Source organism: Colletotrichum truncatum (assembly GCF_014235925.2).
Source record: "Colletotrichum truncatum strain CMES1059 chromosome Unknown Contig_0003, whole genome shotgun sequence".
Classification (NCBI taxonomy): Eukaryota; Fungi; Ascomycota; class Sordariomycetes; order Glomerellales; family Glomerellaceae; genus Colletotrichum; species Colletotrichum truncatum.
In genome coordinates, this window is record NW_027222400.1 from 2764188 (window position 1) to 2781743 (window position 17556).

The following is a 17556-nucleotide window of genomic DNA, read 5'->3' on the forward strand; positions in this document are numbered from 1 at the left end:
TCTTTGGAGTATAGTTCGTCTGAAAATGGTGGGAAGCCACACAGGCAGATATACAACACAACACCAAGAGACCAAATGTCAACGGCTTTGGTGTACTTCCGATGCCTACCCTCAGCTAAGATTTCCGGCGCCACATAGCTTGGTGTTCCGCACAGCGTCGTAGTAAATGACTCTTCACCAATAATCTTAGCGAGACCAAAATCGGCCAGCTTGACATGAAGGTCTTTATCAACCATCAGAATGTTTTCTGGTTTGATATCCCGATGAACAATGTTTCGATCGTGCTATGTCTCGTCAGCGCGCTATATAATCGGCCCACGTCCGCAATACTCACTAGGTATTTTATGCCCTGAAAAAGTTGTACGAAGAGTTTGCGTGTTTCATCTTCCGTGAGTTTCTGCTTCATGACAATGAAGTTGAACAGCTCGCCTTCTGGTGCTAGCTCAAGGACCAGATACACCGCGTTACGCTCGTTGAAAGTGTCCTTTAGGCAGAGCACATTGGGATGGCTGACGCCCATGAGAACAGCGATCTCCTGCTGCAAGCCCTCTTGCTTCGACCTTTCCTCCATACCTGCAGTCTTGGTGAAGATCTTAACGGCATACCTTTGACCGGTAGATTTCTCCACACACAGGAAGACTTCGGCAAAGTGGCCCTTGCCCAGCTTCTCTAATAGTGTATATTGTTGAAGGAACGCGCTCGTTTGCCGGCTCTTGGGGTATCGAAAAATAAAGCGGGCTTTGTCAAGTACGGCAATCTCATCCTGCTCCTGGAGCTCTCTCCTCTTGTTACGGCCTACGTTGGCTTCGTTGACGAATGTTCCGTTGCTCGACAGATCCTCTAGGATAGCTACGGTGTCGCCACCTTTGTTTTCAGTGAAAATCAAGCAGTGCCTGTTCGACACAACTGGGTCCTCAACAACAATGTCTGGATTTGGTCAGCGTCGTCCGCGCTCAATGCAGCCAAGAAGGGGGCCGTGAAGCTTACCGCACTCCGGATGACGGCCGATCAAGTAGCCACCCGAGGCAACCCCTTTCACCTTTGTACGCTCATAGGCCTCCTCTTCCTTCTTCAGCGGTGACTTTCCCTTCAGATTCGCGGGCCCAGCATCCTTGCCCTCAAGCTTATCTGGCATAGGGCAAGCGGCCCTCTTCTTCATGACCAAGCACTTGCCATACTTCGTATCGAGCGGAAACAAGTAACCCCACACGCCCTCCTTCACCTCGTCCTCAACCTCGTCAGAGAGAACATCCTTGTTGTCGGCCGGGTATTGGGAGAAGGCCTGGGTATCCTGAGGCGGGGAGGACAGGTTGTTGAGGGCTTGCGACTGCGAGCTGTCATCCTTGTCGCGGTGGTTAACCTGGCTAGGGCGTCCCTCAGGAGGTGTGGCAGTAGGCTCTTTGTAAATCTCGTCGGAGTCCCTCGTGACGGGCGAGGGAAGGTGTTGCTTGTGTGAAACCGGGGTCTTATCGACAGATAGCCTCTCAGAGCGACGGGGCTTCTTTGCATCCAGGTCTGATTCCGGCAGAGAACCCTTTGCCAGGGGAAGACGATTTAGGATCGCGCACCAAAAGGTCGGGCAGAACAAAAGACGACTCACTCTTTGACGTTTCAATTGGCTCTTTTCAGTACGAGGGGGGGCCATGGCCTCGGCTGTGGAAGAAAACTACGGCTTGTTTCGCCGGTCGTAGGTGGTAGTAGTGGTGGTCGGGAGGCAGCAGCAACGACGTAAGTGATTAATGGATCCCCAGGTAAGATGTGGCGATCGCTGTATGATGGGCCAAGCAACGGGTACAGAAACGGGCTTGTGCACAACAATATGGGGTATAATGTTTACGCGTGTGAAAATCGTAACTTGTATGATGGGGTGCGGGAGTGTTGCCTAAGGGAGAGCAGATGGCGAGGCTCTCATTAATAAACCAGAGTGCAAGAAAGGCAAGGCCAGACGGGGACTATGGTGTGTGTAGCCTGGAAATGGGGGAGCTATTGGGCCGGGAGTTCCAAGTGGAGAGGACCTGGGACCTTGGACCTGGACTGGACCTGGAAAGTATACTACTACTAGTAGAGTAGAGATGAGAGCACCAGCTGGCCTGGCGCAAGGCACTCTGGGCTGTTGCCGGCCTGTGCCTTTCACGCCTGGCACCGCCTGTCCTGCGCCCTGTGCGAGCTTGCCTGATCAGGATCCCCCCTGCTTTTCTGGAGGGGTGCCTCACCTGTGCTGTAGACTGGCGACGCGGCGTGCTGGGCTGAATTTCTCACCTCCACAGGCAGGCAGGGGGCTCTTCCCTTCCTCTCTCCGGATCGAGGGACCGTGCAAGAACAAGTGGGTCGCCGATGTGACTGCAGCGGAAAAGGTTGGAATTTGGGGGAGCTGCAGCCTAGAAATGCGGTCCATCGATCGTTTCGCCTCTTAAGCTTGACGTCTTTCGGGCTATCAGAGAGGAATCCAATATCTCGAGTGGCAAAAGAAACCTAGAATCTTACCAGGTGTCCCTCCAGTTGGCGCCGTTCTTCGCTAACGTGATGGTTACTTCGCGAAAATATTGACCCAGATCCTGTCAGCGAGTTTCCGAGGGCACCCTTGGCTGGAGGTGCACCAGGTCGACGTCCGCAGGTCGCAAGCTGGGAATGACGGCAGAAAGCTGCAAGGTCGATCCAGTCCTCGCAGTTTAGGGGTGGGGGGGAGAAGAAAAATAGAATAACAATGTTGCCGGGGAAGGATGGACGACTGATTTGGGCAGGGGGTACAGTATGCCTCCCTTTGGTCTCGCGATCGTGATGGCGTAGCAACTCAGGCATATTGCCTCGTGAGATGGTTTCTAGCCTTCATATGCTTCCCATCATTGCCATCCCTCAGCACCCGAACAAGTGTTAGAAGACTTGTTCATGTCTTGTGCCCATTCCATCTGCCTGACTAGCTACTTAGCGGACCACCCGGCCCAGACTGACAAGGATCGAGTAGTGAACAAATCTGGTCAGCCATCTGTATATATTCACTATCCAGACCCACCACTACCTTATTTGAGCATAACGAGGCCTGCTCCCTCACTGTAGTTCGAGAGGTTCAGGGTCGATAGTTCATGAAACGACTTATGCGAACTCCCGTGCTGTCATCTCGACTCGTGGTTCAAGACATGGCATCACGCGTCGCTTAGCGGCGAGCTCAACTGGTCCTGACTAAAAGCGAGAGGTAACCCCTCGCCCGTCACATGCAACCTCATTCTTTGCAAACCCCCATCTGCATATTCAGGGGGGGAGCGGCGAGGCCTCGCTTTCTGTGGGTATGACGCCAACCTCCAGGCGTGATTCACACCCGCCAAACCACGTGGATTGCTCACCTGTCGCCAAACAACCTGCGATGCTCCATCCCACGGGCGGATAGCTTACCTCTCCGCTCACCGACTCACCGAACCTATGTCACTCCCGCCCACACTTTGGCTCAAGTCGAAACAAGCCGATTTTAACCAGTCTGGTTTTTCATTCTGAATATACAGAATGCGTTGGTGTTCGTCATCTCATTACTATTACTATCCATACACACAGGCAAAGCTAACACATCAGCCATGTCAGTTTCTCCGACCCTCAGCCTCCAACCGCGGACTCCTCCAAAATGCCTGTTTCGCGGCAGGCATCTGTCGCCAAAGAATACAATACTACATGTGAGATATAACTTCTCTGATCCTCCTCCTTCTGTGCGATGATAAAAGTACTTTTTCCTGGTAGTGACAGTCAAGTACGCCGAACGGTTTCTTCACTTTCCCAGCCTGTGCCGACATAATATCATCTATCATCGCACTTTCAAAAGTCATAGACGTCTGTCGGAACTTGTTTCCCACCCGTAGAAGAAATGCGCCCGGCAGGGTACGCAAACGCAAGGCACATGTCAAAAAGTGCCAGCCGGTCGAGACAAGTAGGTTGCTACCTTTCCGGAATCGGACTCTTGGCTAAACGGCCTCCTGCGCTTACACGCTTCTGAAGACGTGCTTCCCTTTCCCGTTGAAACCTCTCATTGGGGCTCATACTGCCAGGTAGTGACCCGACAGTATCGTTCGAGAAACCGGTGTTTCGGCCTCTCTTCTCTTCAATATACAGTTGAGCGCTGCGGCTCAATGGGAATGCTGGCATCGTTGCAGGTATCTCCGCCCCGTTCTGTAAAAGCATCTCTGCCACTGGGAACGGTACCATCCTCTCAGCCTCTGATGGCTGCCCAGGAGTTGGTGAGGGAGACGCAGGATCTGCTGCCGCGAGCGCCAGGTAGACTGCGTGTGTTCCCCGCGAACGGTCTGTGACGTTCGGGCTCGCCTTGAGGGCCAAGGCGTAAATAACCTGCTGAATCTCATTTTTCTTGATAGCTGCTAGAAGGGTGTCTTCGGGGGTGGGGTAGCGTGAGAGTGTTGCTGAGATGGGCTCTACATATGCCCTATCCACGTACTTCGCTGTGATGAACTTTAAACGCTGCTCCCGTGTTGCTTGAGGTCCTGGCTTGATACCAGGTTCGAGCTTCGCCTCCCAAATCATATTTGATACTCTGTTTCCAACAAGTAGCAAGAGCTCGACGATATCGGGCGTGAAAGAGTTGATATCCAAGGTTAAAGATCGGACTTTGCTGATGTGTGTACCCAAAGAGCGATGGATGCCGCTGCACTCAATGCAAACAATGATTGCCAGGTTAATCGAAACCCACTCAACTTTAGTTCCCGATCCACAGTCCGCACACCAGCAGTTGCCCTGGTCATTGTCCCGAAGCAGTTGCAGCAGCTTGTCAGGGTTGTCGTCATAGCTCGAACTCGTAGATCGATGCGTGCTTGGTCGAGCGCCGACGGTTATTCGGCGTACAGGCGCACCGCTGTTGGAATGCGCGTGGTGGCTATTGTGTCCAACGGAAGGACTCTTGCCGGTCAGAATGGAACCAATGTCCTTCCGAATGGAACCGGAGTCGCTCGTAGACCCTGGGCCCGACCTATCCCTTGCAACGCGTCCCTCGACTGCACTTTGTAATGCATTGTTGATGGCCAAGATCCAGCTGTTCATATCTTCTTCGGAGGTGGCTTGGTAAACTCTCTTGTAATGTGGCGTGATGACTTCAAAGCAGAACCGACGTTCCGCATTGCGAGCCTCCCTGACAGATGCCATTCTCAAGTCGATTGGATCCATGTGAAGATCCAATTTTTGCTTCCAATTGCTGTACTCTGAAAGCTTACCCTGGTCGAGTACGATCCAGAACCTATCACAAATCAGCATGAGTGCAGCCATGCCGTTTCTGGGCAATACTTACTTGTGCCAGCCCTGCTTATTCAAGTTACGAGGGTCGACATGGTTGCCGGGTCTACTGAGAGACCATAGCAAGCCTTCTTTTCGTTGGGCACTGCTGGCACTTGCCAGGCCATAGTCTTTCTCCTCCAGATCACGAATGCCTTTGAATTTGGACGCTTGTGCAGGGCTTCCAACCGAGGAGTTGCCCAAGCTGCCCGGAGACCTTGACAACTCAGGTGACACCATGGCTACAGTGGTGTTAGAACCAGAGGTCAGTCCGACCTTCAGCTGAGAGCCTGTGCTGTCAGCGCGACCAAGGTCACTGTCGGAAACGTATGCGTTCCCATTGGGGCCTGCGACTTGGCCTGCGCTGGTGGTACTTGCTACCGGCACTGGCTCAGGCTCATTGTACGGCTGGTTGCCCTTTTCCAGTAGTCTTCGCTTCTCTTCTCGCTCGCGCCTCTGGTATTGATATTCTTTATCGGCTTCTTGCACCTCGTTGGACAATGCTTCCAACTGCGGCAACAGGACGTCGATCCTCTTGGCCGCTTCAAGGAAGGTCTTTGTCTGGGCATCAGCATATCTTGTAAGGTGGGAAAGGACTTCCTGCTCCTTGCGACCGCCGTGGAGATCTTGCATGAAGCTAGAATAATCGAATCGCTTAAGCTCGAAATTTCGGCGTTTCGTCTGATACTTAGAATCACTCTCCGCAAGCTTCTTAGCCTTCACTGAATCATGACGCTGACCGAGATATCGCGAAACGTAAGCGTAATAATCCTTGCTTTCCTCTTCAAAGTCTCGCTTCTTGGATTCGGCCTGCTTGATGTCCACCGTGTAAAACTTGTCCAGCGGATCAATCACGATTCGTTTCAAGTTGACCGTGTTTTGTCGCTCATAAGATAAAATCTCCCGTGCAATCTTGTCAAAATAATGCTCGATGGCTGGTTGAACAGCATTGGCGTTTGTGGAGGATGCTTCACGTAGTGTATCGATGAATTCCGAAAAGTTCTTGTTCGCCTCCAGCTGAGCTTCGTGCGCTTGTTTGGCCATCTTGAGCACACGCTTCATTTGTGTTCGCATGTTGCCTGTCTTTTGCTCCAGTGCTTTGATCGTCGCTCGAAAAACGGGCCCATCATCGGGAACAAGTACGTCGTCGGTCGGCTTGGGACACGCAACATCCACCTTTACGGGTTCCTGAGCTGGTGGCTGCTGCACGGGAAGCAGTGTGGAGGGCTGGTTACCCGGCAAGGGTGACGGAGGCTCCTCCAACTCAGCTTGACTGATTCGTGAATCAACGGACTGAGAAGACGCAACTCGGATCTTGGGAGGTGCGGCCAAGAGGAACGGAGGTGACGGCGAGTTAGGGTGGCTTAGCGGCAAGGCTGGATCTACAAGTTGTTAGTCGCAGGGCGCAGTTGAAAATGGAGGCTCATGAGAACTTACTAGAAACCCAGTACGAGAAGCTAGCCAGAGTGTGCAAACGGTGGGCTCTAGGATCATACTCGACAAACTGCCATGCAGGTTAGGGACTGTGACATACAGAGAAGATCTGGTGGTCAACATACGCTGCAGGAGTTTCTCCATCCACCTCCTCTATCTTCAACATTCTTTGGGGGTTTCCATTTCCAAGTCCACTCAAACGAAACTGAGGGAGTTCCCCCAGTTCCGAAATCTCCTACCAACTCGACGTTGGAGTTCTTGTGTAGATTCGGGTCTGCGTGAAACTCGCGAGTAACGAGGTTTTCAACCTCGCGTGGTGTAGAGGCATACACGTAGGTCAGCCCGCTGATTTGAGTGTCGACGTTGGCAACAGACTCGGTAGCGCCGCTGGTGACAAATTGCTGTCCTTGACGAATAATAAAGGTAAAGGTAAAGACCAGCTCGTCGTCGTGACTGAGCTTGAGAATAAAATTCGGGGCGCCGCCTGGGCTAGTAACGACTTCTGTGTCCTGCGAAGCGGTAGTCAGTGCATAGTGCCCAGGATGAAGCGAGAAAGTTGGCTTGGAAGCTGTCTGCAATCGCGCCAACGAACCTGGACAAATTCTATGGGACTGCTGTCACCCAGCGGTCGGGAAGCGGATACTCTGGTGGCAGGAAATGCATTGGGAACGATGTTTATAGAAGAACGCTTTCGCGGGTTTGATATGACGAGGGACGATATGGATACTGTGCAGAAGGGTTAGCGAAAAGCGGCTGCGATGCGCCTGGCTGCGTGCATGAATAGGCAGGCAGGCCAGGCGGGATGGAGAGGGTCTGTGGGAGATCGTACGTCGATTTTGGTCTCTAAGATAGAGAGTAGCCCCATCATCGGGCTTGCTACTGACGATGCCCATGCTGGATTGCTCACCGGGGGGCTAACGGCGCATCAAGGGGGAGGATGTTGAAGGTGCAGCTGCAAGAAGAGAGCCTCTCAAAATCGTGGGCGGGCTTCGCAGCGCGGGGTCGCAGTTTGCCCAGGATCGTGGACATCTGGCAGCGCAAGACAAGGGCAAGCCACACCCACGAGGAGCCGGTACGAGACTGTGGACTGGGCGGCCAGCTTTGAGACGCTGGAGGCGACAACGGCCTGAGCGGAGGGGCGAAATGCGACGAGGGCGGCGACGAATTCGGAAATGGGTAACGGGAGCTAAAATGACAATGACGGCGGAGTAGCGGTCATGAAAGAATAGAAGATGGAGAGCAAAAAGTCATGGGAGAATGCGAAGGTTGAATGTTGCGATATCAAAAGAGGAACTGGGCTGCGGCATGTCTGCCTCAGAGGCCTGCCGCTACTGCTTCTGGGTGCTACTGCTCCCCGCTCACATCGGATGGTCGTGGGTACCTTGGCCTCGGGCAACGACAAGTACGCCTTCTAGTACATGTACCTTGCAGCATCCACCCACACGCAGCTGGACAGGCACCTTGGAAGAGGTGTCAGGCTAGACTGGGGGGCAGGGCTAGGCTGGCACTCTGGTAATGGAGAAAGAAGGAGAGCTGGGTTCACAGTTGGCGCTGGATCTGGAGTGTCGAGTACTTGGCAAATGTGCGGATACAAATGCCACCTCGAGAGCAGGCCAGAAAGTAAAGATACCTTTTACGCAAAATGTCGCCGGATAAGGAACCTCCCCGTTGTGACGTTGAATCAAGCCCACTTCAAAGTCAAGGTTGGCAAAGACGAGATTGGCGCCGATTCATATTCATCCCGACCCTGGTCTTCTGGCCTCAAAATCCACTCACTCGCTCCTCCTTCCTCTGTCTTATCTGCACCGGTCCTGGCATCTAATCACTGGGGGTGATGTGTGAAATATACATATCCAGGGAGCAGGATGTTTTCGTTGCGCATGCTGGCGCAGGTGCATCAGCAGCGCATCAGGTTTGGGGAGGGGCAGCCTGTGGTTTGATGTCTGTATTCCGTAGTCGCACCCTACTTGTCGCCCGCCTTCCTTACCACCTTACCTAGAATTTGGTGGAATATCGCGACCTCAGTGGTCTCTCATTAGCGGCCTTGCGGTGGGGTCATCAGCGCAATGTACATCAACAGTGACCAAAGCGCATGGGATCACCACACCACCTGCCATGCGCATCCAAGGCTCCAGAGAAGGTGACTGGACGACGCCCCTCCGCCTTCTCTCCGCCCTCCATCGTTGCCCCTCCCAACTTTTGCAGCGTTGGGAGGGATGTGAAGCCAGATGTTCTCAAAGTGCACAATTCACCAATGTCGCCCTTGGACTGATATAGTTATCTAGCTCGCCCCGCCGCTTCTTTATGAAGTGGTTGTGAACCTTTGAGTTTGTTTGGTCGAATTTTAAACGGTATCGAGCCGAAAGCGAAGTATCACCAACTAACTTGCAACCACAAATATTCCAATAATACTTTCCCGTCGCATCGAGGAAGGGGGGAAAGGGGTTAGATGACGGCTGTGCATGACGAGGGTTTGGGAGGGGGGCTTTCCCAGTTAGTCAGGCTGGCGCAAAAGTCAATCGCTGATCTTTTCCGGGCCTCATCTCACAGAAGAGCCAGACTCACGCAGTCCATTGACCACCCTAATAAGTCGGGATCGGTGCTTGAGCCGTCTCTTCGCCATCTTGCACCTTTGTCCCTCCCTTACCTCTGAGTGGGCCAACATGAAATCAGCAGCCGCCCACGCGATTCGGGGAACCATCTACCGGTAACCGTTTCAGAATCACGCGTGCCTTTCTTGCTGCACCTGAAGGAGCTTCCGCACGTGAGAAATGGGCGACGATCCAATGGGGTTGGTAGTCCAATTCTGCGCAACCGCCGAGCAGGTGGACGCTTTACCTCTGTCAACCTGCCAGCTGTTGTTGGCATTTCTACGGTCCATCAGCCAGATGTTTGGCCAGCCGGCGGGTAACAACGTCTCTCTCCATGAACTCTATGTCGTGCAATTTCTCCAAGTGGCTCATTACGGCTCCGACACCCGCATTAAACCGTGTATGAAATAAACGATCAACCATGCAATCCCCAATTCCTCCTTCTCCAGCAAGGAAAACCCTTCGACCAGTTAAACATCACGGTAGAACTGTCTGCCGTTTGTATTACACCATGAAAGCAATTCAGGTGTCGCTGTTGTTGCTGCTGGTCTCTCATTTTGGATGTATCGTTGATCCGCCAATCTAGGCCCTTGTTTAGACATGGTTTGCATGGTGCTTCTTCTGCAGCTTGACTCAACAGCTGTGCATCGTGTGTCGCCTCAGCTGGTGTGCTCACAGCTTCACAGACTGCAGTTCAATATCAGTGCCAGCTCTTTATACTCAATACAATACGAGAGGTACTCGTGATACGATTTGTGACAATTGGTTGTCTAGACCAAAAAGAACCCGGTGGTAACCCTTTGAAACAAGCAACTTGGTGGACTAGGAAAGAAAAACTGCCGCTACATCAAGGACATGCGCGTTCAGACCGCTGATATCTGGTCCGGACGAACCACTGATTTGCTGGTGCGAGAGGCCACGGAGATAGCCTTGGGTCTCGGGCGATGTGGTGGAGAAGGAAGGAAACCACCCCCCTCCCCAACAGAAAATCAATAAAACAGCCAAACAAACAATGCGCGGAAACACACGATGCTGATCCTGTATCTCCGGAGGTGTTGTAAGCAATGTTGTTGGATGTAAGAGTCTGGTAGTGACTGAAGGCTTGAACACTGGTTTTGGATGAGTGGTTGCCCAAACCAGTCAACGTGCTTCTTGTAAGACAAGGCGATGGGATGTTGTAATTTAGGAGATGGGCTCGTGGTGGTTCCTCAGTGAAAACATCATCTTTGGTTGAAACATGGCTTCGAGGCTTGCGGTCAAGGAAATCCATCAGAAAAGCTGTGTTATGTATCCAAGGCCAAGGTGAAGCTTTGCCGCATTCCCTTAAGCTTTGTCGCATTGCACCTCACGGATCTGGTCTGCCAACTGTGGAATTGAACATGGACTTGTAACTACAGAGATGACGCTCTCGGGCATGCCCTACGCTCGAAAGAGAAGATCGTATTGTCAGGCCAGAGCTGCAGTAGCCTGTGGCCCGGCCCCCCTCCACTGTTCACGGGTCCCGTCAGGCATCATCGACACCCGATACGCATTTTCTCCCCTTCCTGACCTTACAGAAATACCTTAAACTGGGGCAGCTTAGCGCCGTGCAGGGCCGCAGGTACCACCGTGCCACCTTTTCCTGAAAAGTACAAGGGGTCCCGGCAGTCACCACAATCCCCTTTTCTGCCAATGACGTGTGTCACCTGCTGGCCAAACATCAACCCCAAACCTTCAGAGGGTCCCCAAGCGGTTGCTTGACCGAACAACACCACCGTCCACGGCCAGGTCCTCTTGTCCACTTCATTTGCATCCCACGGCCAGCTTAATTTTACATCTGTCTCCAAATTCTCCCTTTTTCACCGCCGATACTTTACGATCACAACAAAATAGACGACGACCACAAACAAGACGACTGCCCACTGCCCCCCTTTACCCCGTACATCTGGCCATTCTGCGCCGGTTCGAGAATGACTACTTCGACATAATCACTACCCATCAACGTCGTATACGTCCGATCTCCGACCCACTCGTTTCCGGACCTACTGCGACGATGTCATCCGCCTCTAGAAGTTCGTGGATGCCGAATCGTCGCTTGAATAGCAACCGACAAAGCACGAGAGCGAGAGGCTTCTCCAGGGGCAACGTCGTTGTCAGCCACGATGATGCATACACTTTTGCCCTGCGCGTAGCCTACCTCAACTACCTTCTGCAACCGAGACAGAAACGAAAGCAATATGTTTCCGCTCCAAAGCCCGCCCAGCGTTCCCACACGAGTGTCACTGAGCTAGTCGGCCAATTCGTCTCGGGCGGTTCCAATAGCATCAAGCTACCGCATGGGTTCCAAAAGCCACTTGAAAAGCGGATTAAGAATGTCCTTACAGGCAAGGAACCTATGCAGGGCTTCAACGATGCTGCTCTAAAGCGAAGTTTTGCGGAGGCATACACAGCGTTCACCGAGAAGAACTTCCAAAAATCTGTCGAGAAGGACCGGAAGCTAGAGCCATATGTCCTCATGTTCTACTCGTCTGCTACCAAGGCCAATCAGAAATATGCCGCTCTGACCTCGGCAACGGATGATTCGTGGAAGGAGGCGGCGGATAGACATATGGCCATGTTCATTCGCCTTGTGGCGCAAACCCTTCGTGATCAAGGACACGACCGAGACAGACCAGAGCTCATGAGCCGTTTGCACACGCTGGAGAATAAGTTACTTACTAGGGATCAGAACCTGTCCATCGATGCTAGCCAAGACGGAGGCAACACGATCGAGGTGGTTGTTCCCCTGAGTTATGATGTCAAGGACATGCCGCTGGTTCTGACAGTGGCCCGCATATTTGGTCGATCCAACTCCGAAGTGCAGGTTGACATCGATGCCAATCGCCAAATCTGGACCGAGGAGTCTGCGCTAAGGGATATCAAAGCATACCAGCAGCGACTTGCGTCCGATGCTCCTGGCGCCTTGAGAAGCGAGGACTTTGACCTTGAAGATGCCTTCCAAGAGTGGAAGAGGGCCGAGGCGCCACATCTCTCCCAAATCATTCTGGACATTTTAACCGTCAAACCAGAGCTGGCTAAGACATCATCAGGGGTCGACAAAGCACTGCCTGGACGACCAGTTTCTATGTTTACCGACGAACACGCGTTCTCCGAAATCAGCAAGGCAATTTCGAGTTCAGACGGCTCTAGTCTTGCCTTCGATAGCTCACTTGGTCTTGGTTCTCTTTCATTTGAAGATTCGAACCGCGGCTTTGACGAGGCCGTCTACACGTTTATCCCCACTGACGCAAGAGCGTTCTACAAGGCCATACTGCAAGTTTGCATGACGTACGATCAGCTGCATGCTGACCCGGCTGCAGAATGGAGTCCAATTTCCAAACAGTCCACAGATCTGCTTGTTGAGCTTTGCGTCTACTGGCGCATTCCCCAGTTCTCAAGGCTAGTTGCATTCGTCGAAGTGGCCGCTAAGAAGTTTCTCGACAGAGAAATTGGTGCGGATGAGCTATCGGTTGCCATGGAGTTCGTCAAGTCCTCTTCGCCCGAAGTAAAAAAGCCACCGCATCTACACCAGTACAATTTTGGTCTGGCCTCTATTGATCAAAGTCGTTGGACAGTGCATGATTTTGCCGTCTATCAACACACTCTACACGGGCTCTACGATGCTCTCCTGCGGGATCTCTATGACCTCATGATTCGCTGTTACGAGTCAAAGCCACCGCCGATTGTGTCGGTCATGACCCTTCTAGAGGAGCACATTCTGCAGGACCCTTCATTCTCTGCGAAGCCAGAACAAATTCAGGAGTTTGCCACTCATCTCACTGAGGGTTTGAAGCGTGCCGCCACCGAAGTCTACAACGCTTTCGTTCATGACAAACTCCCCAATCATGCTGCCGAATGGCAGTTTTCGCACGTCGTGGAGCTTGGTCGGGCAGTTACCAAGCTGTCTGATAAAATCCGGAAACGGTACAGGAATATTCCTGATATTATGGGAGTGAAACCATGGCAGGTTTTGGTTGAGCAAATGTTTCCTAGTTTTGAGCGGGATGCACAACACATCATCGAAAGGACCATTGCTGTAGCGAAGGAAAAGGGCGAAGAAATCAACATGCAGGACGGTTTCGATCTCTACAAGGAATTGGTCGGCTTGCGACAGACTCATCATGCGGCCCTACCTGACAAGCCGTTTGAGTTCCAGATCGAGGAACTTCTCGTGGATTTCGTTTGGAGATGGGTTCGAAACGCCGAAACTATGATGGTCGAATTCGTTGACAACGCCATAAAGCAGGACCCTTTCCAAGTCCGTACCCAGAGTCCTGAGGACATACCAACCGATGCTGAACGCCACAGTGTTTCAATCATTGACATGTTCATGTTCTTTAGGCAAACTACTGAACAAGTGTACCAGCTTGAATGGGACAGCGATGTCCATCATGCTAGATTCATGACGGCCCTTGCTCGTTCATTCGCAGCTGGTATTGGCCAATACTGTGAAGAGGTTGAGAAACGATTCGCCAAGGAAATGGATCGTCCGACGGCTCAAGAAGCCGCCGCAGCGAATAAGACCACCCAAGAAATGTTCAAGCAGTACGCTCAAATTGCACGAGACGCCTGGAATACCAAGGAAGCGCCTGAGCCTTTCCAATTTTACCCCGAGGTCTGTATTCTTGTATTACTCTTCTCCTTTGAACTTTTCCTGACATATTTTGTAGTCATTTGTCAAGCTCAACAATATCGAATATGCCATGCAAGAATTGGACAAGCTGGAAAAAAGCATGAATGTTGACGCATGTGCCGATGTTCTAAGAAGAGCAGAGGGTGTGAAACAGCAACCAAAGCGGCCCAACAAGTATGTCTTCACAATCAAGGTTGTGGAGGCCGAAGACCTGAAGGCATGCGATCCTGGTGGATACAGTGACCCCTATGTGGTACTTGGAGACGAATACCAGAAGCGGCTGTACAAGACTCGGATTGTGTATAAGAACCTGAACCCTCGATGGGATGAGTCGGTTGATATCACGGTTTCGGGCCCTCTCAATGTCATCGCTACCGTTTGGGACTACGACACATTCGGTGATCACGATTTCGTTGGTCGTACATCGTTGAAGCTTGACCCGATTCATTTCAGCGATTACTTGCCTCGAGAATATTGGCTTGATTTGGATACACAAGGCAGGGTTTTGTTGCGCGTGAGCATGGAGGGCGAGCGAGATGACATCCAGTTTTACTTTGGAAAGGCATTCAGGCATTTGAAACGGACGGAGAGAGACATGGTTCGCAAAATCACGGATAAGGTATGATGGTCGTTCTCTCTGAAACTGCATTCTGATAACTGAACCCCCCCTAGCTCCGGGCTCAAATTAGCGCCACAATCTCTCACGAAACACTACGAAGCCTTCTCAAGGGGAATGGTATCGGTTCTTCCGTAACGGCTCTGTGGAAAAAACGGTCTTCCTCGATGCCAGTCGTCACCACTGTTGGCGACATCGAGGGTGCGTTGCAGCCGCTATTCCATTACTTCGATCAAAACTTTGCCATCATGAAGCAGACTCTGACCGATGCTACGATGTTGGCGGTCATGACCCGTTTGTGGAAGGAGGTTCTGATGGCAATCGAGAATCTTTTGGTGCCTCCTCTATCCGAGAAGCCTTCCTCTCAGAGGCCGTTGACTCAAAAAGAATCGGACATTGTTTACAAGTGGCTTGAGATGCTATTTGAGTTCTTCAACGCCAAAGATGAAAGCGGCGAACAGCTGGGTGTACCTCAGGACGTTCTAAAATCGCCAAAGTGGCATGAGTTGGCCGCCTTGAACTTCTTTTACTTTGAAGACACGCAAAACCTCATCCGGGAGTCGGAAAGAATGGCGGCCGCCAACGCCCAGCGAGCACAGCAAATGCTCTTGCAAGAGAAACATGAGAACCGGCTATCCGCTCCGGCAACGTTCGGCCCAACTTTCAGCGGCGGCCCCGGTGCATTTGCTAGCATGGGCACCATCCGACGTGGCAAGTCCATCATGATGAGCCGAAACCTAGGTACGATGCGGAAGGCCAAGGAAGAGAAGCGTAAAGAGGCACAGGCAGACCCCAGCGATGATATGATCCTTCGCATCCTACGCATGAGGCCCGAGGCTGCTGGCTACCTCAGAGAAAGGCATCGTCAGAAGGAGCGGCAGGCCGCGGCCGCTGCCGCAGCACTGATTGTCAAGAACAGCGTTAACCAGGGATGGAATACGGGTGGCGCGGGTGCGTACGGCCGGAACAATCTGCCCCGCAGGTGAGCGGTTGATGAATTAGTCTTCTTTTCTTCTTGCTCGACTCCTTAGACCAGGTTGGCGTTGACTGCCTGATTCCCCCCTTTTCTTTTTTGTTTTCACATTTCTTCTGCGCGTGTTGCTTGTTCGCTGCGGGTGGAGGTGAGGAAAATTTCGATACCATTCAGGAGAAAAAACCTATCATTCGGGAGCAGCAGAATGAATGGGATGGGAGCATGACTACACATATGACGCAACAACGGCTTGTTATCTTTTTAACCAGATCTTTCGGTAGCGGTCAAAGGCATCACGACACAATGTAGATACCCTCGCTGCGTTTCTTAATCACCCCGGCCGGCGCCTTTGGTTTTCGGGAGATGTGTGTTGGGGGTTTCTGCCTTCTCTAATTGGGCTTAGATTGCAGCTGGTAGTAGCCGAGAGAAATAAATCATTAATGCAGTGTTAACAGCGCTAATTTTCCACCGTTGATTACATATGTTTTCGACGTTCTAGACTTGTCGACACAGGACCACCGCTCTGGCGCCGAGAGAAACGATGACCAAAGCCAATGCCCAGCGTTCCATGTTTCATCTTCACCAAAGAGGCGTCTGTCCGTAGGCCCTTTGTCGCCGAAGTTTGGCCATGGAGTAGACACCCAGCTTATTGCATGTCTTTTGTCTTCGTCGCAGTTGGAACAGTATGGTTCTATGCTACGTGGAGGAGTCGACACTGCTGTGATGACCAACTATTGCTTGAGCCTGCAGAAGATTCGGGGCTTCACGCCTTCAATTCACTGACGGTGGGTGTTGCGAAGGTACTATTATGTTACGAAGGAGAGATGAGGATTCTCGTGGCCTTGCGTTCATCCAGGCTCTTCTGGCTTCGAATCATCTGAGCATAGCGATCTAGATCAAAGTTTCTACAGTCAGGGTTGAGAGCTTCCATATTTAGGAACAAGCCGCTGTATATCAACTCAGCCCTATTCAGAAATGGTACCGACCCCGCCAGACGACCCCTTGCTACTGGCGTCATTCAAGAACATTTAGGCTTATACTAACAACAACTGCTGCTTGATGCTGATATAGCCAGGCTGTCCTGCCTCAAAGGGCAAGATTCCTGGCCCAAGGCACTCTGCAGGAAACAGGGCTGATACCATCACTCGATATCTTAACTCTGACTGGTGCCATAGCCGGCCCCTTACCCTCGTTGTAGGGATGTTGTTCAACATGTTAGATGACGCCTGATTGGTTGCAACAAATGGCCAGTCAGCCAGGCAATGGCTAAGGGAGTGTCACATCGTTCGTCGGCGATTACACGACGTAAGTTGGTCGGATGAGGTCACATTGTAAATGCTAGCTATAGCAAAGCATTCCAGCATCCGTTGCAGTGCTGTGAAAGTCTTCTATTAACTGAAGTAGATTAGCGCGCCGTTGCTTCGGTGGTTAGTTGCAAACCCTAGAAACGTCATCGTACCGCTATACGTTCTGCGCACCCTTCGTGCTCAGTTATCACCAACTTGACATGACGCCCTGCTTCACATGAGCCAACGTACAACGTACCGAGATACCACCCCAAGTTGATGTCACCGTCACGCCCGAGCAGTCGTAAAACAATGACCACAGCACTCGAATGGTTGGTGTTTTTTTTTTTTTTTTCAAGTATATGTTACTCTCCGGTTTCGTCTCGTGAGACTACTCCGGAGTATGAAATAAACGAACTACTTCTTCCTGTTGCCGAACAACGTCGATGGATATCGACTGCTGTGAATGACTCCACGTTCATTCCTACCTCACCGGCGGCACCTACGAAGAGACTGTAGACAGGGACGTTGCTGTGCAACTGTCTTCCAACGGCTTGCCTGTACCGTGGCGAACTCAATTCTTGCATAACCAACAAGTCGTATCCTCGTCCTTGATATGTACACTGTCGTAGCATCGTGGCTTCCTGCCTTTGGTAAATGCCCCTATTTACGAGTGCGACACCATCAAATACGACGACTAAAAGACGTATCATCGCATCCAGCTAAACAATCGTCACAGCTCCTAC

At 51.8% G+C, this 17556-nt stretch overlaps 3 protein-coding genes across 3 annotated transcripts; 1 reads left to right on the plus strand and 2 right to left on the minus strand.

Moving 5' to 3' along the window:
* Positions 1-235: 235 nt before the first annotated feature.
* On the minus strand, positions 236-1645 carry CTRU02_205666 (serine threonine-protein kinase chk2; the record flags this gene model as incomplete). Its single annotated transcript, XM_070204586.1, has 2 exons — positions 236-927; positions 988-1645. 2 exons carry the CDS (start codon positions 1643-1645, stop codon positions 236-238), a joined length of 1350 nt encoding a protein of 449 aa, XP_070061690.1.
* Positions 1646-3918: 2273 nt separating this feature from the next.
* On the minus strand, positions 3919-7586 carry CTRU02_205667 (PH domain-containing protein; the record flags this gene model as incomplete). Its single annotated transcript, XM_036727661.1, has 6 exons — positions 3919-5224; positions 5276-6641; positions 6697-6763; positions 6819-7202; positions 7286-7419; positions 7523-7586. 6 exons carry the CDS (start codon positions 7584-7586, stop codon positions 3919-3921), a joined length of 3321 nt encoding a protein of 1106 aa, XP_036580617.1.
* A 3730-nt stretch (positions 7587-11316) lies between these two features.
* On the plus strand, positions 11317-15537 carry CTRU02_205668 (c2 domain containing protein; the record flags this gene model as incomplete). The annotated part of the gene is made up of 3 exons (XM_036727662.2): positions 11317-13917; positions 13973-14554; positions 14608-15537. 3 exons carry the CDS (start codon positions 11317-11319, stop codon positions 15535-15537), a joined length of 4113 nt encoding a protein of 1370 aa, XP_036580618.2.
* Positions 15538-17556: the final 2019 nt, after the last annotated feature.